The 26,047-nt window shown below is 47.6% G+C and overlaps 1 protein-coding gene across 4 annotated transcripts in view; it reads right to left on the minus strand.

Moving 5' to 3' along the window:
- The window catches only part of LOC142559716 (nuclear pore membrane glycoprotein 210-like), a 248,521-nt gene that overhangs the window by 127,813 nt on the left and 94,661 nt on the right, over positions 1 to 26,047 (minus strand). For all 4 annotated transcript variants that reach the window (XM_075671288.1, XM_075671289.1, XM_075671286.1 and 1 more), the window contains exons 8-9: positions 8,234 to 8,340; positions 8,032 to 8,172 (exon numbers count right to left, since the gene is read on the minus strand). In XM_075671288.1, coding sequence (XP_075527403.1) covers positions 8,032 to 8,172; positions 8,234 to 8,340 — 248 coding nt within the window. The remainder of the gene's footprint in view (positions 1 to 8,031; positions 8,173 to 8,233; positions 8,341 to 26,047) is intronic.

The raw sequence follows: 26,047 nt of genomic DNA on the forward strand, positions 1-26,047 counted from the left end.
GGAATAATTTAATCATCTACAGCATGGGGGCCATCAAAAGAAACTTCTGAGGGGCTATTAGCTTCTGTATCGAAGTTGCTGTCTTCCAAACTTGGAATCTAATGTGAAGGTATTGAACGCTGTCACAGGCTTGGCACGCAAAGAAATGAAAATACAAGATCTGTAATTTTTAAACTGCTAGACTTTAGAACCAAGCTTTCCATCCTTAAAAACGCCAGAAAACTGAAAGGATCTGATACGTACATAAGTGAAGACTTTTCTGCGTGTGTACGGCAAATTCAGAAGGCTCTCTGGGACAATTCGGATGATATCCGCAAAGAAGCAGATAAGTATAGATTGCAGTACGATTCCCTGATAGTCTACAGTGTTCGTTACACTTGGGATGATGTTTGCAAAAGGCTTGTTAAGGCTCCATGTGCTGCAGTGTTTACGAACACAGAGTGACTCGTTAATGAGCAGAAAACTAACTCTTTTGAACATAAATGCTCGAAGCATGCTTAATAAGCTTGAAGATTTAAATTGGCTTGTAGAGTGCTACAGTTCGTCAATTATTTGTGCAACAGAAACATGGTTCGACAACTCTGTACCAGATGTAGAATTTTTGCCTCCAGATTACTCGGTTATCAGAAACTTATTTATTTTATTTATTTATCAATACTGTAGGTCTTCTGCAGACCCATACAGGGAGCGGGCTTACATCATCATAGGCATGTAATAAGATATAACAAGTTCTCAAAAAGACAAGAGGTAAACATGAGGTAGATCAGAACACTTTCCAACAACAAGTGCATCAATATTATATTACCTACAAGGTTACGCTTCGCGAACGCGAAAACAGAAAATCTAGCATTATGAATCGTATGCTATACATGAGAAAAATGTACACACGAAAATAATACAACACTACAAGATACTTTCTGGTGTTTTACAACAGGAAAAGTAGTTATACAGGGTCCATTAGCTGCTCCACTAGAGAACAAAACTGATCTAAATTTGGATTATTTACAGCTTCGCTTGGTAGCGCATTCCAAGCGTTCACAGCGCGAGGGAAGTAGGAAAACTTAAACGTATTGCAATGCGTATTAAATGGCCGGACGCACTTATCGTGGTTTGTCCTACTAGACCGACGGCCAGGCGGATGAATATAGTCGTCTTTTCCGATTTCGATGTGTCCATTAAAGAGGAGATAAAAAAAACTTCATAGATGCAACATGACGCCGGCAGGAAAGAGTTGCCAAATGCGTTTGATTGCGAATGTCCGTTACACTGTCGTGCCAAGAATACTTTGAACAGATAAACCTAAGAGCCCTATTCTGTAATCTTTCAAGTTTTGATGAGGGTCCCACAATATGCTTCCGTATTCTAATATAGGTCGGACCAGAGTTTTATAGGCAGTTAATTTTACGGCCTGAGGTGCTTTACTCAGTCTTCTGCGTAGAAACCCCAATTGCTTGAATGCCTTGGCGCATGTATCGGTGATGTGCTTATCCCATTTTAAGTCTTGCGAGAATGTGACACCTAAGTATTTTACTTTGTCGACATGTGCCATATTCAAGCCCTTAAGATTGTACGTAAATGATAAAGGTAGTTTTTTCTTGATTAGGCTGATGAACGCTGTTTTAGAGATATTTATTTCCATCCCCCACGTATTGCACCATTGGGCAATGTTTTGTAAAGAAGAATTAAGCTTTAGTTGGTCGTCAGTACTACGAATTGCAGTATAAATGACACAATCATCTGCGAAAAGTCGCCATGTTACACCTGGTTCTGCACAAGAAGAGATGTCATTAACGTATATAAGAAACAATGTTGGCCCTAAAACAGACCCTTGGGGTACACCAGACAAGACGCTTAGGCAGTCAGAATCTACATTGTCTAAACTTACATACTGGGTACGATTTGTAAGGTAAGCCGAAATCCATCCTATTACTTTGCTATTAATGCCAATCGATTCAAGCTTGGCTATTAATTTAGAATGAGGTACGCGATCGAATGCTTTTGCAAAGTCTGTGAGTATTGCGTCAGCTTGAAGTTTAGAATCAATTATGCCAGCGAAGTCATGAGTTATTTCCGCGAGTTGCGTTACCGTGAACAGCCCTCTACGGAAGCCGTGCTGTTTAGGGTACAGTATATTCTTAGACTCTAGGTAGTCCATGATGGCTTTGTTGAGGATATGCTCCATCAATTTGCAACAACAAGTAGTTAGTGATATGGGTCGATACGTTTCCACAGAAAGTTTGTTACCACTTTTATGAATTGGGGTTATTCTAGCGCGAAGCCAGTCTGTCGGAACTGCACCATTTTTCAGGGAAAGCGTAAATATTTTATGCAAAAAGGGGGTAAGTTGTTCTGCATAACGCTTAAGAAACGCATTTGGGATTTTATCTGGGCCCGGGGATTTTTTAACATCTAGTTGTAGAAGCAGGTTCAAGATACCTCGTTCGGTTATCTCGATTTCCGGCATAGCCGAGTCACGTTGAACAAGCGGTACTTGGACTGGGCATGCTTGGGTGAATACGGACTGGAAAAAAGAATTGAATGAGTTAACTATTGTGTGCGTATTTTCAGTAATGATGCTGTAGATTTCCATCTTACGGATTGGACTGTCCGGCTTAGCAAGGTAACGGCAAAATTTTTTCGGTTGCTTGGTCATGAAATCTATTAAGGTGTGTGAAAAAAAGTAATTTCTTGCTTGCCGTAACAAGTTTTTAAATTCGTGGTAATATTTAGTTACTACTGTTGGATCGCATTTACGCTTCCGGATTCTTTTCAGTCTCCGTTTCATATGAATAATTTCTCGCGTTATCCAAGGATTTCTTCGCCTTGTCCTCTTACGTTTCGTAGGTATATAAGTTTTTTCACAGTGAAAAATTGCCGCTTTAAATTTTAGCCATAAGTTCTTGACATCATCGGAAGGTTCAGCGTAAAAATCGTCTAAGTTCATTGCCAGGTAGCCAATAATGCTTTCATCGTTTGCCCTGCAATAATCTTTAATAACTATATGTGAATTTTCAGTGTTACTTTTTGCCAGGCTAAGATTAGGAAAATGAATTAGAATCAATTTATGGTCGGATATTCCATCTTCCACCTTAGCTTCAGTGTCTACTGTGCAGGAAATCAAAGCAAGGTCTAAAATATTAGAAACAAGCCCTTGGATGCGTGTCGGCTGCGTTACGCGTTGGGATAAAGAAAAACTTAACATGGTATCAAAAAAAAAATTACCGACGATTACGTTACTTCTTAAAGCGAAATTTGAGCGCAGCAAATAAGCTGTTTCACCTTTTCGATAGATTGAGGCAAAGAAATCGAGCAACACATGTATGCGCTATCAGAGAATTTTTTTTTTATTTTTCACACGTATTCCTTTAACAAAGACTCCACAAGGTAAGCTTCTGCTTCGGCGGCACGCACCTCTGGATTCTGACGGCGACGGCGCTGGGCCTCTGCTCTGGCAGCTCGTTTAGCAGCAGCAGCAGCAGCAGCAGACGGAGGACTTCCATCGGTCGTCTCACTCATGGCTCAGAAAGAACTGGCAGATAATTTCGCAGTGGCGAACGGCAGCGGCAATTTCGGCTCGGGCGGTGCACATATACAGATCCGCCGCCACCGATCTGGCTCTCTGATTGCCACCGCACAGGGCGAACGGCAGCGGCAATTTCGGCTCGGGCGGTGCACATATACAGATCCGCCGCCACCGATCTGGCTCTCCGATTGCCACCGCACAGGGGTTGCATTGGAGGAGGAGCGAAGAAAGGAATTAAGTTCGAGCCGGCGCTTTGACAACCGGAGACTCGCAGGAAGAGGGGGGAGGGGGGCGGCGTGTACACCCAGCGGCAAACGATGGGGGCAGAAGCGCGCGCAGCAAGCGGACAACACGATAAAGGGAGGAGGGAAGAGATAGCAGCGACTGACTGATGCCGCTGACGCCGATAGTGAGTCAACCCCAGCTGCGGAGTTGGTTTCAGGGACAACGCCGCCGATGCCGACACAAACAATATGATACCCTCGCTTCCGCAGCGCTAAGAACCAGGTCTAGCCGTGGGAAGGTGGTCACGTATTCGTCGACGTGCCGGGGCCTACGTGAAATAACCGGCGCGTCGGCAACTGAAGAGCACCCTATCCGCCACACAAGAACAGGGGGGGGGGACCCTTTCCTCCTCTTTCTGCATGGCGGCGACGGTGTTCTATGCAGTCACGTTATCTTGACTCTCTAGCGGCGTCAGCGGCATCCAGCGGTATCAGTCGGTCGCTGCTAGCGCTGGGGGGATGAAAGGGGGGCGGAGCTGGTTACGAGGCCGACGACAACGCCGACGACAACGCCGACGACGACGCGAAACCCAGGAACGGACGCCAAAGAGCTGCGCTCTAAAAGTCGTTCGCAGCTGTTTACTTCCCTATTGCTGACGGTCAGGTTACCCCAGTCAATTCCTGCCAAGTTGAAGTCGCCAACAAGTACTAGCTTCGTCCGAGCATGCATTTTCTCGAGGAGATAGTTGTGTAATTCCGTAACGTAAGTTTCAGGTGCCCCAGGCTGTCTGTATACTCCACCTATTAGTGGAGGTGTGGTTTGAAATGTGACTGTGCACCAGAGTGCACCAAACGACAGACAGTTTGCTAAAGGAGGGGGTGTAGCTTTGTTTATTAGAAAAGGCATTGAAATTTTTGTATTGCCAGAACTTCCCAATACTGAGTCTGTTTGGTGCCGGATAAACATCTCTGGTTTCGTGACAGTTGTGTGTGCTCTATACCGCCTGCCCGGTTTTGAAAACATTTTCTCGCACATTACAGAATACATAGCGGAACACAGGCTCCATAATTTTAAAATGATCATTACAGGTGATTTTAATACTCCTTGTATCGATTGGAACTTGTTAATTTCAACAGGTCGTGACAACACTGTTTGTGAATCCCTCATTAATATGGCTATATCATTTGATTTAACACAAGTGGTTGAATGTCCAACTCGAGTCAACTCTGTTCTTGACCTTGTTTTTGTTAATGAAGAGTTGTTACAGTGCGGTTTTCAGTGTGATGTAGTCGACAGACTGTCAAATCACAAGGGTGTTTTCATGAAATTTAACGTGGTTTGTGAGCCCCATAAGACAACATTCAATATGGTTACAGATTTTACCCGTGCTAACGACCATGCTATTGTTGAACTGCTAGAGTCGTCTTTCAGAGATTTTGTGTCTGGCAGTGAAACGTGCAGTGTTGATGTTTGTTAGAGCAGTTTCACAGTTTAATACATAGCTGTGTGCTTCAGTTCGTCTCTACAAATGTGCAAAACATAACCCGAAACATCCATGGTACACAAGAGACATAATTAAACTCATAAGACGCATCAAGCGTATGCGCAAGCGCAGCTGGTCACAAAATGAAAACCGCGACTCACTACTTCTTTAACACAAGTCTGAGCTAAAAACAAAAATGACAGAAGCTAAACATTTTTATTTCAACACAACACTTTCAACCTGCATAAAAGAAAACCCATTGAAATTTTGGAAAACAATACTACCCTCTTCCCATGACTCTGTATCCTTCATTATCAACCTTATCATTATCATCCTTGCTCTGATCCCGTAACCATTTCTGAAGCCTTTAATAGCTACTTTCACTCTGTCTTCCATCTTGATGATGGTACCAATCCTCCTTTCACTTATAGCTCGAAACACCAGTTACCCAACCTCGAAGTAAGTTACACTGGGGTTTACAATCTGTTATTAAAAATTGACAACTAAAAGTGTGGGACCAGACACCATACCTAATACGTTCTTAAAAAGGTATTCGGAATGGAGTGCCCGTTATCTTACAGTCATATTCAATAAATCATTGGGCACATCCTCCATTCCCCAGGCTTGGAAAATTGCCAATGTGATCCCTGTGTTTATATCTGGTGATAAACAACAAATTAGTAATTACCGACCGATCTCCCTAATTTCCACTTGCTGCAAGCTTCTTGAGCACATTATTCACAAGCACATTGTCCAGTATTTAACTTTTCATAATCTACTGTCCCAGTGTCAGTACGGTTTTCGATCTGGTTTTTCCACTGTTACTTAGCTCATCTAATTTACTCCCGACATAGCTTCCGCATTAAATATACGCAATCAAATCGATGCAATATTTATAGTTTATTCCAAAGCATTTGACATGGTCTGCCATAATAAGCTTCTTCATAAACTATGTATCACACTTAACGGCAATAATTTACTCAACTGGATAACCAACTACTTATACTTAAGATTCCAGTTCGTCACTTTCAACCATGCACAGTCATCGTCAGCCACTGTAACTTCAGGTTTGCCCCAAGGATCGGTGCTTGGGCCTGAATTATTTATAATTTTTATTAATGATGTAGAAAATGTTATTATTGACACCGCAGTAAAGTTACGCCTATATGCCGATGACTGCATGCTTTATCGTAACGTTGCTAATGCCCATGATCAACAGGAACTAAACAAAGTGTTTTCACTGTTCTGTGAATGGAGTAACGCATGGCAAATGAAAATTAATTTTACTAACACAGTTGCAATGACCTTTGGTAACAAAAAGAATCTGCTGCATTTCTCTTACAGTAATAACGGTAACTACTTGACCCATGTCACCGAGTTCAGTTTAAGTTCATATAACTTAAAGTGGAATGCTCATATTAATAACATTTCTTGGAAAGCACTTCGCAAACTTGGCTATCTCAAACGAACCTTAAAAAATGCCATGAACGAATGTAAATTATCTGCTTACAAATCACTAGTTCGACCGATCCTGGAGTATGCCTCAACTGTTTGTTCCCCTCATCACGTGCACGACATTGACCGTTTAGAATCAGTTAAAAAAAAGCAATACGATTCATCTTCGGCCGGTAAGATCGCAACTTTTCACCTTCTTCACATATGCACACTTTATCTTCGCAAACGTTAGAACATAGGCGCACACGTGAACTTATCATCATGCTGCACAAGATCGTTGACACATTATCTGGCATTCAGACACCCTTCTCATTTACCCGCCGTGGTTGCTCAGTGGCTATGGTGTTGGGCTGCTGAGTACGAGGTCGCGGGATCGAATCCCGGCCACGGCGGCCGCATTTCGATGGGGGCGAAATGCGAAAACACCCGTGTGCTTAGATTTAGGTGCACGTTAAAGAACCCCAGGTGGTCAAAATTTCCAGAGTCCTCCACTATGGCGTGCCTCATAATCAGAAAGTGGTTTTGGCACGTAAAACCCCGAATATTATTATTACCCTACTCATTTGTGCCCTTAAGTGCACATGCAACCCGACGGAACCAACCATTAAACATTGTTTCTTTCAAATCACATATAGACTGCTTTAAATTCTTTTTTCCCGCTAACTGTTGAAATTTGGAATCGATTGGACAGCTTACTTAACGCATTGCCAATTGAAGAGTTCGTTGTTCAGCTGCCAAACAATTTGACCTGTTGATCTGTCTATAATACTTCTGTGTTATCTATTTCTATGCTGCCCATGTTTTTTGTTTTTACTGATGTATGTACCCACTCCTGCTATGCCTCCCTTACGAGACAGCTGTATTTGTAAATAAATAAATAAAAATAAGTTGCTTCCCTCTAGTGACGCCACCGTGAAATCCTTGCGTTGTTTTCAAAATGTGACAGCTAGTGCATTTATTATTTTTTCTCATTGAAGAGAAGTGGCAACACAGTGCATTGCTACACTGCTTGCTTGCATATTGCATTAATGCCATCATTCATTGTGACATGGGTTCTGCATTTTTTTTAGGCGCTGGTGTTAACACTCGAGTATGCATGCATGTCGAATTCTGTCTTTGGCCCATGCCAAACATTTTCTTTCAGACTGCATTCCTAGTAAATATCTGTGTTCATTTGTGCTCTGGCTTATGTCCCCTCTGTTTCTTTCCTTTCTCTCTTTTTCGCTTAGCAGTACTCTATCTGAATTGCCAACATGTCGAAAAACAAAACAATCGAGATTTAAAAGTACAGTACTTTGCAACAGTCATCCCAAAGGAACTTGAAAGATGCTTGCACTATACGAACCAGTCGCTGGCACCCCTGCAGCTCTGCCCTAATCACTGTCCTTCCCGTCCGGAGTGGGCGCACCTGGTAGAGGGTGCCATTCTCTGTGGAGCTGAGCACGTCAAAATACAAAGCTGGTAGGTGGACCTGAACCTGCAGGCCCTGCGACAACCATGCCCTAGACTGTGACAACCTTACTTGTGCACACAGAGAGGCCACTCACCTTGCCAGCGTGAACCTGGTGGTGGTGCTCATCAAACAGCAGCACCAGAACCTGGTATATGCCCTGGCGCTCCAGCACCCAGGACTTCCCTGGGGACACAAACAAACCTGCCAGAAGAAATGCCAACGTATGCTGAAAAAATATTTAAGCCTCCAAAACCTTTCGTGTGCCATTTACCTGGAAATACAATTACTTCAGAATCAAGGTAGGTGCCAAGTTGCAACAAAATTTAAATACATTAGCATAGTTGTCCAACAGACCACATGCAAAGACGAGAAGGTCACGTAATGGTGGAAGGAATTGTTGCCTTTGTCGCCATTAGGAGATATTACCGATTTGCCACCAATCTGCCAGCAAGGTAATATGAAGACTTTTTTGTCAGGCAGCAGTATCCCCACTCTGGTCACACGATGACCACCTGAGCTCAAATGATGAGGTGCTACATTTGACAACAAACCCATCACTTGTGAACATACAAGAAGTGCAGGCATGACATATACCATATACTGCACAACCTTTTAAATTGCATCTATGGTTCTTTTCCTTACTAAAGTGCTTCATTTAATCTAAGCATACCTTTCTAAAACCTAGTAGCACATGCCAAACATTTGTGGCATAGTCGCTGGTTTTCTGTTTGCTTATGACATCATTTTTTAAAAGCATCAAACTGCTCAGACCAGTCTGAACGCTGAAGCATGTGATCCAAGCAACAGGAAAATGGAAAGTAAAATGCAAGCAGGGCGGCTCAGCACAGAGCCCACTAAAAGGGTTTCTTGATAACGAAGTTCCAAGCTATGGCAACTTTTGCTCCGATGTTCACAGACTTGGCATGAGCAGGACAGTAGGCAGACAGCATTTGATTGTTTTATTTGAGTTGAACTTGAAACAGGGTGAAAATAAAGTATTTTTCTTCGTTTCTTAATGTACTGCTTGTGGCAATGACAAGCACATATATATTGCATAGTAGTGAAGTAAAATGAGGTTTTCACGCTTAAAACATAATGCAAATAGGAATAAAAAAAGGTTTTCGACGAGTGAAACTTGAAAATAGGCCATAAAATAAAAAAATTAACATAAGACAACTTTTGGTCATAACAATGTCATAACAATGAAACGTTTAACGGGCCCGGCCCCTCACTAGGTCTGACAATTTTCAGCTAATGATCATGTGTGCTAAGTATTATATCCCTGCGCACCGTGGAAAGAGCCTAAATTTCAAACCAAATGCTGTTTGCCCTTTGCGGGCAGCATGCTCCCAGCTAGAGTGTCTACGTTTATTGCACAAGTGCACCTACATTCATGGCAGTGCTGTGACATCGCTAATAGTGGCACAAGACTTTGAAAATTATTCAAGGCAACAGAAGCTATTTGTTTGATTTTTTCCTTCAACAGATGAATTGATGCTTAGAGAAATAATAAAACCTGCAAACCGAATGTCCCAGTGTCTTTGTTTTATTTCATACCATAGCAAGAGAGACATACTTCCGTTTCATCTGCTTGTTCCCATGTCCTGCAGTCATGCGCGCGGAGAGCGAAACTCTCTCATCTTCTAACATGTTCCACCGTGCGACCATGCTTTGTGATCTACTTCCGTCTGATTTAGTGATCGTGTAGCACTGACTTGTACCGCTAGTCAGGTGTTCGTGAAAAATTGTGCACTGTGCGAAATAAGACAAACGCAACAGCTCGTGCGAGAGACCGTCAGCGAAAGTACGCCACGCAGAAAGAAAGTAAGGGGAAAAGAAAGCCAAGGCTTGTGACGTATATGTCACATGGTCCTACAACTCCAGTATGGGAGAATGCAGGGAAGGAATTCCACTTGCCGAGGCTAGATGGGGGCAAGTGCAGAAGGCACTATGTTGGCAATGATGCTCGCCTTCTAAAATAGTCGGTTCATGGCACTGAAATATTTCTATCTTAGATATTAATGAACCAATTTGAAATATACTTGCGGTGGAGCACTCCTTAGAGGGCACATACCTTCCAGTGTATAACCAAATATTTTATATGTGGCTAGGTAAGGGGCCCTTTAAGGGGTTAAAATCTCGGACCACTATATTGACACATGTACTTTTTTACCGAGTGACCATGTTTCATCGTTTAACAAATGTTATCGCTCAGCACAGGACGCGCCTGCATGTATCGGAAGTTTCTGGAATGTTATCGATGGTTTTATCCACTGTCTGTTGTCGCCAAACCTTGTGTAATCTTATTGCATGCATGCGCGACACGAATGGTGTAGAACTTTCTGGAAGACACGCGGGCACCAGGGATTACTCTGCAACATTCAATGGCTCATGCTGTTGAAAGTCGCAAACGACCACCATACATTGTTGCACCCGTGGTTGGGGGCCTGACGACGCAAGCGAGAGCGAGCGGGTGAACGGGCGAGGGGCGCCCCCCTGCACCGCGTCCCAGCCGGCACCTCTACCCGCAAGCTGATCCGTTCCACCAGCTTTTCGGCGAACTGCCTACTGAGTGCGAGGCGCCGGCGCCCCCGACAGGGACAAAGGCGTCGGTGCAGCCAACAGAGAATGTGGACTTTGTGTTTCATCTCTCTTTCCTTTCTCCTTTCTTCGACCTGTATTTTTTAAATAAACCAGTCTCAAAACAGATCCCAACGAGTGAAGTTCTTTCCTTCGAGGCTCCTGCGTGCACGGCCAACGCCGTCCAGCTTAGTTAACGCGCAGTCGTCCAAGAGCGACAGCAATTAGAGTCAGCCCAGCGGCGCGAGCATTCATTCACACATGTACAAAAGCCAAACCGCTTGAACTGCTGATCAGATTTCCACGACCGCCGGCCGTGTTCACCACTATCGTTTTTTTTCGAGTACAGCCTCTTTTTGAGTGCACAAGTTCGCCCAATAAAACGCTAGTTTTACCATTCACAGTTTTGCTCCTTTCTTTACAATCACTACCACGTGACATCTGGTGGAGGTGCTTTTTCTTCAGGTACCAGACGTCCCTGACAAGCCATGATCCAAGCCCGGACCACAAAGACAACACAAACGTCGTTCCGAACCATCGAGCAAGCCGCCAGCTACAACAAGTGCTCCCAGAGCACAGACTTCTACCTGAAACGACCAAGATTGTGGCCAAGACAACCCCAATGGCAGCTGCAGCATCTGCCATCGTTCTGCAACAGCCCAGGGAGCAACCGACCTTGCATAGATCGTCGTCTGAAGACCTATGAACGAATCGCGACTTTTAACAACTGGGACTCTGACGACAAGCTGCGGTATGTATACTTCGCCTTAGAGGCTGCTGCCAGAAGGTGGTTTAAGAATTGGACGTTGACCCTGACAATGTGGGACCTGTTCCATGGCGGCTTCCTGCGGACATTTACAAGCCTCGTGCACAAGGAAAGGGTTGAAGCTGTGCTAGAAGCCTCAATACAACTATCCAACAAGACCATAGCAATCTTCACCGAGGAGATGACACACCTGTTCAGCCACGCCAACCTGGATATGCCTGAAGAGAATAAAATTCGGTCCCTCATGTGTGCGGTAAAGCAAGAGCTCTTCTCCAGATTGATACGCAACCCGCCCAGCACTGTTGCTGAATTAGTTTCCGAAGCCACAACCATTGAGAAGACGCTCGATATGCAGACAGGGCAATATAACCACCGAAACTATGCCGGTGTTCAAGTACTCGGCAGTGACAACATGCAAGAGACCATCAGAGCAGTTGTTTGTGAGGAACTGCAGTTCTTCCCAAGGTCACAGCCTCAATCACTGACATCGTCAAAGAAGAGGTCCACTGATCACTTGGGGTTACTGAAGTGCAACCGCCAGCGCCACAGCCCCAGGTGGAAGCGATGACACATGCCGCCATCGCCTGTCACCAGATTCCCCCTCCGCGGTGGCGCCAGGGCCCCATGACGCCGTGATTCCATCGCAAGACGCCGCCAACGCCGCCACCCTGCCCACCAGTTGGCCAGCGAAACGCCCCGAGGAAGACAAACATTTTCGTGCTCCTGAACACTGCCTGCTTTACTACAATTGCAGGGAAGCCGGCCATGTGTACCGTCGATGCCCATACCGTGACTTGGGACAGCAAGGGTTTGCTGTCCATGCACCACGTCCACAGCTTGGGGAGCACCCTCGTGACATCGCAGATTACCATGCCGCCACTCAGTGGAGCTCTCGATGACCATCCCGTTCACCATCACCAGGACGCTGCAACGCTACCTGTCGCTGCAACGCTGATCATACACTGGCCCACAGCCTGAGGCCGGTCTGCAAGCCTATATCCGGAAAGCTAAAAGCAGCAATCAATGGAAGTGAGGTTGCTGTTCGTCGAACTGACAAAGATCTTCTGCCACTGCCAAAGACTCCAAAAAGGCTTTTTCGACGACATATCAACAAGCCGCCACCATTCTAACGAAGCCTAGAAGCAAAGAATATGTCGACAAAAGAAGACCTGACAATGTGACGTTTCAGCCGCACATCAACATGACGCAGCCGTGATCCGACGTAAAGATCAAACTGCAACACATGAAAAAGAACCACCGACCTCGATGTGCTTCTCCATGGCCACGCAGTCACCGTTTTAGTGAACACAGGAGCCGACTACTCCGTCATGAGTGGACCCCTCACTGCCAAGTTGAAGAAAGTTAAGACTGCATGAGAAGGCCCTCAAATTCGGACAGCTGGAGGACACCTAATAATGCCAACTGGAATCTGCACTCAAGAATTACCGTTCATGATCAGACTTACCCTGCCAGCTTCATTATCCCCCAACAGTGTTCACGTGAAGTCATTCTCGGCATGGACTTCCTGAGCCAACACGGCGCAATCATCGACCTGAAGTCAAAGTCGATAATGCTATCTGAAGATCAAGTGAAACCGCCGGAGAGCTCTCGTAGTCACCCCGCCTTGAGTGCACTCGAAGATCAAGTGAGCATCCCACCGCGCTACAGCATTATTATTTCCGTCGGCACCGAAACACCCGCACACGTAGAAGGCGTCATTAAGGGCGATCAATGCCTACTGCTCCATCGTGAAATCTGTGTCGCAAGAGGGATCGCTTGACTGCATGGCAGAAAAGCAAAAGTGATGCTGACCAACTTCAGCCAGAAATTCAAGCACATCAACAAGGGCAGGACGATTGCACACCTCGAGGAAATTGTGGAAACCAGCAATGTGTTTGTCTTCTTGGATTCTGTCGCATCTAGCCCGACAACCATAGTTTCCGAACCAGTCTTCGACATAAACACAAGTCTCCTCTGAGTAAGCAGCAACAGCTCAGAAATTTCCAACGATACGACTTCTTTTTGACATCCTTGAGGATTCGACAAACACTAATCACAAAACATCACATAATAACCAAAAAGTGCGCTCGACCACTCCGCCAGAGCCCTCACCAAGTTTCAACATGAGGATGTGAAGCTATAAGGCAACAATTCAACGAAATGCTGCGCGACATCATCTAGCTGTCGAAAAGCCTGTGAGCATCTTCTGTGGTCTTGGTGAAGAAAAAGGACGGAACCCTACATTTCTGCGTCGATTATTATAGACTGAACAAGATCACGAAGAAGGATGTAAACCCTCCCCCACAGATAGACGACACATTGAATCGGTTCTGCAACGCAAAATACTTCTCGTCGATGGATCTTAAGACTCCTTACTGGCAAATAGTAGTCGACAAGAGGGATCAAGAAAGAACAGCCTTCATCACGCCAGACGGCCTCTATAAGTTCAAGGTCATGTCATTCGGTCTGTGCTCAGTGCCTGCAATGTTCCAGTGCGTGATGGAAACTGTGTAAGCAGGGGTGAAGTGGAAAAGCTGTCTTGTCTACTTGGAAAATGTCGTCTTCAGGAATTTCGACGATCACCTTAGGCAGCTTGCGACAGTACTAGAGGTTATCAAGTCATCAGGGCTCACTCTGAAGCCAGAAAAGTGCCACTTCGCTTACAATCAGCTTCTCTTCCTGGGCCACGTCATCGGCAAGTCTGGAGTCCACCCCGACCTGCAGAAGACAGCTGCCATCGCAAAGTTCTAGCAGCCCATCGACAAGAAGGCAGTGCGCAGATTCCTTGGAATGTGTGCCTACTACAGGCGCTTTGTCAAGGACTTTTCATGCATTGTTGAGCCGCTGACACATCTAAATGTGATGTCGAGTTCAAGCGGGAAACGCCGTAGGCCAACGCATTTCAAGAGCTCAAACGACCCATGCAGTCGCCACCAGTGCATGCGCACTTCAACGAGGACACCGATACCAAAATCCACAGTATGGGTACTAGCTGGTCGCTGTCAAAAGCGGAAGGCAATTATTCTACAACCGAAAAGGAATGCCTTGCCATCATTTGGACTACAGCAAAATTTCCCCTTTACCTATATGGCAGGCCATTCAAAGTCGTCAGCGACCATCATGCGTTGTGTTGGCTAGAAAATATAAAGGACCCTTCAGGACGGCTGGCAAGGCGGTGCCTCAGACTGGAAGAATCTGGCATCACTGTAATCTACAAGTCCAGACGAAAACACTCTCATGTCAACTCCTTATCACGCGCCCCTCCAATGACCCTCCACCGCAAGACATCGAGGAGGACGACGCCTTCCTGGGAATAATAAGCGCAGAAGGCTTCGCTGAACAGCAACAAGCAGACCGGGAGCTTAAAGGCCTCGTAGAATATTTGGAAGGGAACACTGATGTTGCCCCTAGGGCATTTAAGTGAGGATTGTCTTAACTTTCGCTTCAAAACAACTTACACGTAAAGAAGACCTTCTCACTAGTATGCGCCAACTACCTCTTTGTTGTTCCCTGAACACTCGGTCCAGAAATACTGCACGCCCTTCATGACAATCCGACTGCTGGGCACCTCAGATCCTCCCGTGCACTACCGAGGATAGAGGAAAGGTATTACTGGCTGCACCTGACCACCGATGTCGCCCGGCATGTCAAGACATGCCGAGACTGTCAGCGATGCAAGAAAAAGGCTAGCGGGGTTACTACAGCCGATCAAGCCTCTTGCCGACCACTTAAGCAGAACGGGATGGATTTGTTGGGACCGTTTTCGTGGTCAACATCCAGAAATAAGTGGATTGTCATGGCAACGGACTACCTCACCTGTTACACTGAAACTCAAGCTCTGCCATAAGTTAGCGCAGCCAAAGTGGCGAAATTCTTTGTCAAAAGCATCCTATTGTGACATGGTGCCCCAGAAGACCTCATTACCGACAGAGGAACAGCCTTTACAGCAGAGCTCACCCAAGCCATTCTGCAATTGAGCCATACAAGCCACAAGAAGACAGCTGCCTGCCAACCGCAGACGAATGGTCTGCGAAAGGCGCCATCTTACAGAGCGCCTCAACAGGACCCTCGTCGACATGCTAGCAATGCACGTCGACGCCGAGCACAAGACGTAGTATGCGGTCCTGCCATATGTAACCTTCGCTTACAACACAACAGTGCAAGAAACAACACAGATCACTCTGTTAAAGTTAGTTTACGGCAGGACCCCTACGACAACCCTCGATGCCATGTTGCAGCATGTCACCGACGAAGAAAATGTCGACCTCACCGCCTCTCCAGCTCGCCGAAGAAGCCCGACAGCTCACCTGCCTGCGCGTCAAGAACCAGCAGAGGACCGACAGCCAACACTACAGCCTTTGACGACGCTACATCGAGTACCAGCTCGGCAACCGTGTTTGGGTTTGGACCCCAATATGCCGACGAGGACTTAGAAGATTTTATGCTGCTATTTCGGACCCTACAAGATCATCCAAATGTGATGTGTGTAGTGCGCGATATGGTGCGGTGGTTGGAGAGAGGGAGAGATAAAACTTTACTATGTCCTTGACGGGGTTAAGGGGTGGCGGGGGTCGGGAGACTAACCCCCAATCCCCCCCTTCCTCAGACGGCGGCCAGTCCTTGCTTTCAGCGGCGTCTTCGGCCATCCGGACGGCCCAGAGCTGCTCCTCTGGGTCCAAGATGAGCAGCAATGTCTCCCACTGCTCGGCCGTAGTTATGATGCGTGTGTTAGTGCGGGAGGTGTTGGTGGGTGAGGCTTTGGGGCATTGCCAGATAATATGATCGAGGTCAGCGCGGGCCTTGCACGCTTTGCAGAGTGGGGAGTATGCATCGGGGTACATGCGGTTGTGAAGCACAGGGTTCGGAAAAGTTCGTGTCTGAAGGAGTCGCCAAGTGGTGGATTGAGACTTATTCGATGTTTTGTGTGCTGGAGGGTAGCGTAACCGCTCTCTGAGGCAGTGCAGGAGAATTTCTCTGAACGTAATCATTCAGTCCCGCGCGTGATCGCGATGCAGAACAGAAGGCTAGTCGGGATCGGAAGACGCAGGACGTGGTTGGAGAGGACAAGAAGCAGACAAGTAGTGCGTGCGCTCAGGCGAATTCCATGCTGGATGGAAAACTACAACGCCAAAGCATGTTCTGCAAGCGTGTTCTGCAGAAAAGAAACAAAGAAAGAAGCCAACCCAATCAGGAGAAACCACAGAGCGCCAAACAGCCAATGAACAAATAAAGAATCGGCCAAAGCGGCAGCAAAGTGAGGCGCGCTGGCAGAAGCGGGGGAGATGCAGGGAGAGTTCCAGGATGCGACGCTAGGAGAAGGTCAGCCACCGGACAGGGAGTTGACAGCCCGTCGGGTTCTGGACCCGAGCCGCCAGGACTTCACCCGACCGGGGGCCCCGCCAACCCGTTCCTTTGCATCACCACTCTACCCAATTGTGAACTGCTGCCCAAGGCCGGTGAGCTTCTGCGCCTGTGGGAAGCACGAGAGCAGTTGGGCTACGGGCCCGAGTTCTACGCCCAGCTGCCTGGCCAGCACGCCGCCGCCATCTGCTTGTGCTGCCAAGCCGCATGCCTTCCTCTCCAAGCCAGAGCTGGCATGCTCTGGTCGCCCGATCAACAGTCCAACACCCCGACCTTTGATGAGACCAGTGCCATTTCTCTCGTCATCTTGTCGCCGCTTCTACATGTCAAGACTATTATGCACCCTTGCAGTCGTGGTCAGCCCAGACTTGCGTATGGTTAACGCCACCCTAGCCCTAAGTGTGCTTTTTGCCGTGATGTCTCCGAGTGTTTATTTTATGTTTTATCCTCTTTCTAGTTGCATTAAAAGTTTGTGTGTGTGTTTTTAAAACAAACGGCTTCGTCCTCAATTGGGTTTTCGGAGGCGGACTGTCAGAACCTTGAACACAAGAACCTGCATCACAACGTCGCATTGGTGCCCTGGAATATGAGGTCGTGCCACACGGCATTTCGCAATCACAGCGCCGCTGCTCACGACCTGAAATAGTCCGTGCTGTGCGACTTAAGCCATTTTACCAGCGCTAGAACTTTGGGACTTTGCACAGCTGAACATTGAATTTCCTTTGGACTTTGTTTCTTTGTTTTGTTAGTTCTTTAGTATGTGTGCTTGTTTTTCGCTTTCCTTTTATGTTTATAGCCTCGGGACGACGCTTTTTAAGAGGGGGGTATTGACACATGTACTTTATCGAGTAACCGTGTTTCATCGTCTAACCAACGTTATCGCTCAGCGCAAGACACCTGCATGTATCGGAAGTTTCTGGAATGTTATCGATGGTTTTATCCACTGTCTGTTGTCGCCGAACCTTGTGTAATCTGATTGCATGTACGCGCAACGCGTATGGTGTAGAAATTTCTGGAAGACACGCAGGCACCAGCGATTACTCTGCAACGTTCAATGGCTCATGTAGAAAAGCCAACACGCTTGACTCGCTGATTAGATTTCGACGACCGCCAACCGTGCTCGCCACTATCGTTTATCTTTGAGTACAGCCTGTTTTTGAGTGCACGAGCTTGCCCAATAATACGCTAGTTTCACCATTTACAGTTTTACTCCTTTCTTCATTGTCACTACCATGTGACAATATTTAGCTGTCATAAATAGGTAGGAGAACACATGGCATTACAATAAACAACATGAACTTGGATGAGGACAAAAAGTGAATAAACATACAGGACAGGTGCTAACCTCTACTCAATTCTATTTTGAGAGGGCACACATTTAAAGAAATTTACAAGATGCACATAATTGCCTAATGCATAGTGAAGGAATGATATACATACGACACCAAAACTTCTTTGGAATAGCCTATACAGTCGACTCATTACAACGGACCGTGACAATCCAACAAAAAAGTCCGTTGTATCCGAAGTTCATAATATGTGAAAGGCCTCACTTCCGAAACTTCCGTCACGATGTCTAACAACTTTATTGCAAAGAGTGAGCAACGAACTTCCAAACTAAAAAACAAGAAAAAGTCACAGTTTCACCCAAAAGGCGAAGTGTCGAATGCAATAGCAAATTAAGCAAAATAAGCGCGGCAGCAGCAGTGAGCGAACTGACCTTGATGCTTTCTCTCGCTTCAATGTGAACTACACATCGAAAGCACCGCACATACGAAGCTACCAGTACTGAGCGCACTTTGTCCACATCGCAGGTCGCTTTCAAAATACGGCGCCCACACAGGCGCGTACTCTGTCCGCATCATAGGTCGCTTTCAAGATACGGTGGCTACGTAGTAAGCAGCAGCCACAGGAGTAGAACCCCCTTTCTCTCTCGCCTCACGCACAAAAAAAGATGGCGCATTTCTGCCCCGCCTTCCCCTCACACGTTTGCGGTATTGAGGTGCAATTGTCGGCTGACCCTCGCAAGCCAGTTGTCAGCCCGTGTCAACACAGCAAAAATATGTTTTATACACCCGTTTTTTGAAAAAATTGCCGCTAATTATGCCGCTGTAGCGCAGTAAGTTAAAAGCGAACTTCGTTGCAATAAATAGAATAGGCAAAACAAATTAAGGCTGAAATATGATCCGTTATATCTAAAAGTTTGTAGCATGCGGGTCCGTTGTAATGAGCGTAGACTTTATGACCAGCCTTTCCTGAAAGAATGCTTCAGTTTCCCTCATAATGCAAAGCAGCGATGCGATAGCTGACGTAATATTGTATGCGGCAAGTATTGCACTGTTTCGTCGGCATCGGTTCAAGTAAACATTCAAAGATGTGTGCCAGTTTTGAAAAGGAACAGCTTTCTTCAATGTAGATTCTAGTTTTGTTGTCTTCCTATAAGAAAGGTGACTACTCGATGCTAGTTTTAGCTCAGCTGCAGAGTGTTGCACCAGCCAATCTTCATTCTCCAGGTGCATTATTCATCTTTGCTGTAGCATAGGCAGAAATGTGCAGCAAGTCATGCCCAGCTTTCTGCAGTATAGGCTGGAGGTAGGCGGTAGCATATGAGGGCTTATTGGCCAGCTGCCTGCTAAATATTCCCGTGCTACTATGTAACGCCAGCGGTCAAAAGGATGTGCGACATCCACTGCCACTTCCATGAATGGTGCTCACTAACACTTCCAGGTTCACATCTTGCACATATTGTCACGTAGTGGTGACGTTGAATAACACAGTAGCAATACTGTGAACGACAAAACTAACTTTTATTGGGCGAACCTGTGCCCACAAAACACGCTACACTTATAGCACAACGATAGCGGCGAACACAGCCGGCGATCGTCGAAAATCTGACCAGCGGGTCAAGCGCGTCGGCTTTTATGCATCAGTCGTCGAATGTTCCAGAGTAATCGCTGGGACCCGCGTGCCTTCCACAAAGTCCTGCATCATTCGCGTGGCGCACACATGCGATCAGATTACACAAGGTTCAGTCAGAGACAGCGGAAAGAAGCATCAATAACATTCCAGAAACTTCGGATACATGCAGGCGCGTCCCGCGCTGTGCGATTACATTTGTTAGGTGGCGAAACGTGGTCGCCCGATAAAGATAAGTACACGTGTCAATACCCCCCCCCTCTTAAAAAAGCATCGACCCGATGCTGCATACAAACGAAATAAGAAAAAAATTACCGACGATTACGTTACTTCCTAATGCGAAATTTGAGCGCAGCAAATAAGCTGTTTCACCTTTTCGATAGATTGAGGCAAAGAAATCGAGCAACACATGTATGCGCTATCACAGAATTTTTTTTTTATTTTTCACACGTATTCCTTTAACAAAGACTCCACTAGGTAAGCTTCTGCTTCGGCGGCACGCACCTCTGGATTCTGACGGCGACGGCGCTGGGCCTCTGCTCTGGCAGCTCGTTTAGCAGCAGCAGCAGCAGCAGCAGACGGAGGACTTCCATCGGTCGTCTCGCTCATGGCTCAGAAAGAACTGGCAGATAATTTCGCAGTGGCGAACGGCAGCGGCAATTTCGGCTCGGGCGGTGCACATATACAGATCCGCCGCCACCGATCTGGCTCTCTGATTGCCACCGCACAGGGCGAACGACAGCGGCAATTTCGGCTCGGGCGGTGCACATATACAGATCCGCCGCCACCGATCTGGCTCTCTGATTGCCACCGCACAGGGGTTGCATTGGAGGAGGAGCGAAGAAAGGAATTAAGTTCGAGCCGGCGCTTTGACAACCGGAGACTCGCAGGAAGAGGGGGGCGGCGTGTACACCCAGCGGCAAACGATGGGGGCAGAAGCGCGCGCAGCAAGCGGACAACACGATAAAGGGAGGAGGGAAGAGATAGCAGCGACTGACTGATGCCGCTGACGCCGATAGTGAGTCAACCCCAGCTGCGGAGTTGGTTTCAGGGACAACGCCGCCGATGCCGACACAAACAATATGATACCCTCGCTTCCGCAGCGCTAAGAACCAGGTCTAGCCGTGGGAAGGTGGTCACGTATTCGTCGACGTGCCGGGGCCTACGTGAAATAACCGGCGCGTCGGCAACTGAAGAGCACCCTATCCGCCACACAAGAACAGGGGGGGGGGGGGGACCCTTTCCTCCTCTTTCTGCATGGCGGCGACGGTGTTCTATGCAGTCACGTTATCTTGACTCTCTAGCGGCGTCAGCGGCATCCAGCGGTATCAGTCGGTCGCTGCTAGCGCTGGGGGGATGAAAGGGGGGCGGAGCTGGTTACGAGGCCGACGACAACGCCGACGACGACGCGAAACCCAGGAACGGACGCCAAAGAGCTGCGCTCTAAAACACCCGTAGCAAAGAAAACAACAAAATAAGGAAGTTCGTCAGCGTCCGTAAAAGGGTTTCAGACGCACCATGTGGACCACTTCAGATCGTGCGCGGCGCCGCTGTGAATGCGAAATTCCGTCTGGCACGACCTCATAGTCCAGTGCGCCAATACGTCGAATGACCTTGTAGGGTCCGAAATAGCGGCGCAATAGTTTCTCACTCAGTCCTCGTCGGCGTATCGGTGTCCAAACCCAAACTCGGTCGCCGGGCTGGTACTCGACGAAGCGTCGTCGGAGATTGTAGTGTCGGCTGTCGGTCCTCTGTTGGTTCTTGATCCGCAGGCGGGCGAGCTGTCGGGCTTCTTCGGCGCGCTGGAGATAGCTAGCGACGTCAACATTTTCTTCGTCAGTGACGTGGGGCAGCATGGCGTCGAGCGTCGTCGTCGGGTTCCTGCTGTAAACCAGCTTAAATGGCGTGATCTGTGTTGTTTCTTGCACCGCCGTGTTGTAAGCAAAGGTTACGTATGGCAGGACCGGGTCCCACGTCTTGTGCTCGACGTCGACGTACATTGCTAGCATGTCGGCGAGGGTCTTGCTCATGCGCTCCGTGAGACCATTCATCTGCGGGTGGTAGGCAGTTGTCCTCCTGTGGCTTGTCTGGCTGTATTGCAGAATGGCTTGGGTGAGCTCTGCTGTAAAAGCCATTCCTCTGTCGGTGATGAGGACTTCTGGGGCACCATGTCGCAGCAGGATGTTCTCGACGAAAAATTTCGCCACTTCGGCTGCACTGCCTTTCGGTAGAGCTTTAGTTTTAGCGAAGTGGGTGAGATAGTCTGTCGCCACAACGATCCACTTATTTCCGGAAGCTGATGTCGGAAACGGTCCCAGCAAGTCCATCCCGATCTGCTGAAAAGGTCAGTAAGGAGGCGTGATCGGCTGTAGTAATCCCGCTGGCCTTGTCGGTGGTGTCTTGCGTCGCTGACAGTCGCGGCATGTCTTGACATAACGGGCCACATCGGTGGTTAGGCACGGCCACTACACTTAAACCTTGATATAACGAAGTTGTCAAAAGCTCGCAATTTTTCGTTACATGCAGGTTTCGCGTGAAGGCTCGTACGAATGATGCAGAAACGAAACCAAATAGCTCAAGATATCCGTGAAGGTGAACTCACTGTTCAAGGATTTATTTTACGCCAAAAAACTGCGTAATTTCCGCTTGCCTCTTCGGCACGAGTGAAGGCACAACACGCCGCTCCAAAGAAGCTAAATCGTGTAGAGCTCCTTCATCGTCCAGCGAGCCGACGAAACGACACATAACGTCCATTGCAATCATCACCTCCTTTGCAGCAGGCAGGTCACACGGACCGGCCTCACAGGCACCACCATCACCGCCATCGGGATTTTGTACGCTTTCAGCTACTGCTGCATCAGACATTTCTTCTGTAGCCATGGCAGCGTTGTCGGCAAACAAAAAGTCAGTCAGTTCAACGTCGTTGGGTACACCACCATTAGTACATAGCTCTTTCCCCGCTTCAGCCACATCAGACGGAGTAGAAAGGTCTTCCTCCTCCTCCTCGTCGGCACCAGCCCATGAGTTTTTGGCTATTCCGGCCTTTAAAAAGCAATTCACGATAACTTATGCCCTGACCTCTTGCCAGGAGGCAGCAAGCATCTCGACTGCTTGATAAATGTCTATCTTCATCTCCCGTTCCAGACGGATGTCAAGAAGTATGTTCAGGATTAGTCGGTGCGGTAACAGCATTTAAAACTGTTAATGGCCCCTTTGTCCAGGGGTTGTATTAAGAACATGCAGTTGGCCGGGAAGTAATGCAGTTCGATATTCGACAGCTGCAGGCCCTCGACGTGGTGCGCCGAGCAATTGTCCAGCAGTAGGCAAACTTGACGGCCTTGCCGCTTGATGTCCTGATTAAATTTCTTTAACCACTCAGAAAATATTGGCAGAGTCATCCACGCTTTGGAATTCGCCACATACATCACGGGCATACGCTTCGTTCCCTTAATACACCTGGGACGGGCACTTTTGCCGACAACTAGCGGGATTCACTTGTCTGTGCCATCGAGGTTGGCACACAGCAGAATCGTTATGCGGAGCTTGCTCTGGCTTTTCGCCGTGGCAGTCATCACCTTTCAATGCTAGCGTGCGGCCCGGAAGCATTTGATAAAAGAGAGCTGTCTCGTCGGGATTGTAGACAGCCGCCTCGAAGTGACTCAGGATTCCAGGCAGCTTGTCAGCCAACCACGAAGCAGCAGCATCGCTGTCTGCGGAGGCAAATTCGCCGCTGATTACTCTTCCGACGACACCGTGCCAACTCTTAAATCCCTGCAGCCACCCATTGCTTGCCTTGAAATCATCATGGCCCAAGATACACGCAAAATCCTTTGCCTTCTGTTGTAAGATTGCGCCACTTAAGGGTACATTTCTGGCTCACGTGTCCAAAAACCATGTGAACATTGCCTTGTCCACATCAGTGTATGGGGACAGCTTCAGTCTTTTTTTTCTTCGGGCTTGTTCCCGACTCCACTGCGTTTGTGATGCTGTGTTCCGCACTCAAAATCGTTGATAGTGTGCTCGCTGGAATGCTGAAACGGTCGGCAATGTCCTTCTTCTCGCCCGCGGAGACTGCATTTAAAATTTCGAGTTTGTCTTCAAAAGACAGAACTTTTCGTTTTCTGGCAGTAGAACTCATCACGACCAACCGACAACGCAGTTACAAGCGGAGACGCACGACTACATGCCGACAGGCAGGCCTAGCACCTACAAAACAAGTCGGACAAACCAGTAGTACCAGAGCACAGTTGACACACGCACACGTGCAGAACGCAGGACAACACTCAAAATGGTGAATGCAGCGCATCCATAGAGAAAGAAAAAAAACTGACGCAGTGTCGTTCATCATCGTCCCTCCCCCTCTCCCTTCCCGCGCCCTGGCAATGAAAGAACCGGCTATCAGCATTGCTTTTCAAGTGAATTCTTACACATAAGTGTGTCTAAGCCGTTGAAACAAATGAAAATCACAAAATAAGAATGCTTGTCCTCAAATCCATACGAAACAAAACAATTCTGCAAGAGAAATCAGCTGCCGATACCAATGCCACCTGGTGTCATGCTAGACAAGCAAAGCCTGAAAAGACTGCTACGTTAGGCACGGAGCGGCGCTAGTCGCCGCCGCCGCCATCAGCATCATCATCATCGCTAACTTTGCTCGGTCGCGGCAATCCCTGGCGTTCGCGTAGCTGCTGGCTCCTTACAGTATTAAAATTCAATAATCTAGAGCATTTCTTTGGCCGAATTTCGCTTAAAAGTGCAAAAAGTAATGACTGATCAGCTTTGTGAGTTCGTTACATCAACGCTAACTGCCGAAACGCGTTCGTTACATCAAAGTCGAAAATACATTGGCTTCAATGGGGGCAGCGTTGGGGAATTCAAAAACTTCATTAAATCCAGGAATTCGTTACATATAGGTTCGTTACATCCAGGTTTAACTGTAATACCTTTCTTGTATCCTCGATAGCGTCCGGGAGAAACCGAGGTGCCCAGCGGTCGGATCGTCATGTAGGGCGTGCAGTACTTCTGGACGCATCGCCGACGGAACAACAAGAAGGTAGTTGGCGCGGACTGGTGAGAAGTTCTTCACGAGTAGGTCGTTTTGAAGCGTGAACGAAGACAATCCGCGCTTAAATTCCCTAGGGACAACGTCGGTGTGCCCTTCCAAATACTCAACGAGGCATTTTAGCTCCGGGTCTGTTCGTTGCTGTTCAGCGAAGTCTTCCGCCCTTATTATTCCAAGGAAGGCGTCGTCATCCTCATCATCTTGCGGCGGCGGGTCTATGGGGGCGCGTGATAGGCAATCGGCATCTGAGTGTTTTCGCCCGGACTTGTAGGATACAGTGATGTCGTATTCTTGTAGACTGAGGCTCCACCGCGCCAGCCGTCCTGAAGGGTCCTTTAAGTTAGCTAGCCAACCCAACGCGTGATGGTCACTGACGACTTTGAATGGCCTGCCATATATGTAAGGGCGGAATTTTGCTGTTGCCCAAATGATGGCGAGGCATTCCTTTTCAGTCGCAGAATAATTGCCTTCCACTTTTGACAGTGACTGGCTAGCATAAGATGTGACCCATTCATGGCTGTCTTTCTTCTGGACTAGGACGGCACCAAGACCTAAGCTACTGGCGTCAGTGTGGATTTCGGTATCATCGTCTTCGTCGAAATGAGCAAGCACCGGTGGCGACCGCATGCGTCGTTTTAGTTCTTGAAATGCGTCGGCTTGCGGTGTTTGCCACTTGAACTCGACATCAGATTTGGTTAGATGCGTTAGTGGCTCAGCGATGCGTGAAAAGTCCTTGACAAAGCGCCTGTAGTAGGCACACATTCCAAGAAATCTACGCACTGCCTTCTTGTCGGTGGGCTGCGGGAACTTTGCGATGGCAGCTGTTTTCTGCGGGTCGGGGCGTACTCCAGATTTGCTGATGACGTGGCCTAGGAACAGAAGCTCGTTGTAAGCAAAGCGGCACTTTTCTGGCTTCAGAGTGAGCCCTGATGATTTGATGGCCTCTAATACTGTCGCAAGCCGCCTAAGGTGGTCGTCGAAATTTTCAGCGAAGACAACAACATCATCCAAGTAAATAAGACACGTCTGCCACTTCAATCCTGCTAACACCGTGTCCATGACGCGCTGAAACGTTGCAGGCGCCGAGCACAGTCCGAATGGCATGACCTTGAACTCGTAGAGGCTGTCTGGCGTGATGAAAACGGTCTTTTCGCGATCTCTCTTGTCGACTTCTATTTGCCAGTAGCCAGACTTGAGGTCCATCGACGAGAAGTATTTAGCGT

This window comes from Dermacentor variabilis, chromosome 10 (genome assembly GCF_050947875.1).
Source record: "Dermacentor variabilis isolate Ectoservices chromosome 10, ASM5094787v1, whole genome shotgun sequence".
Lineage (NCBI taxonomy): Eukaryota > Metazoa > Arthropoda > Arachnida > Ixodida > Ixodidae > Dermacentor > Dermacentor variabilis.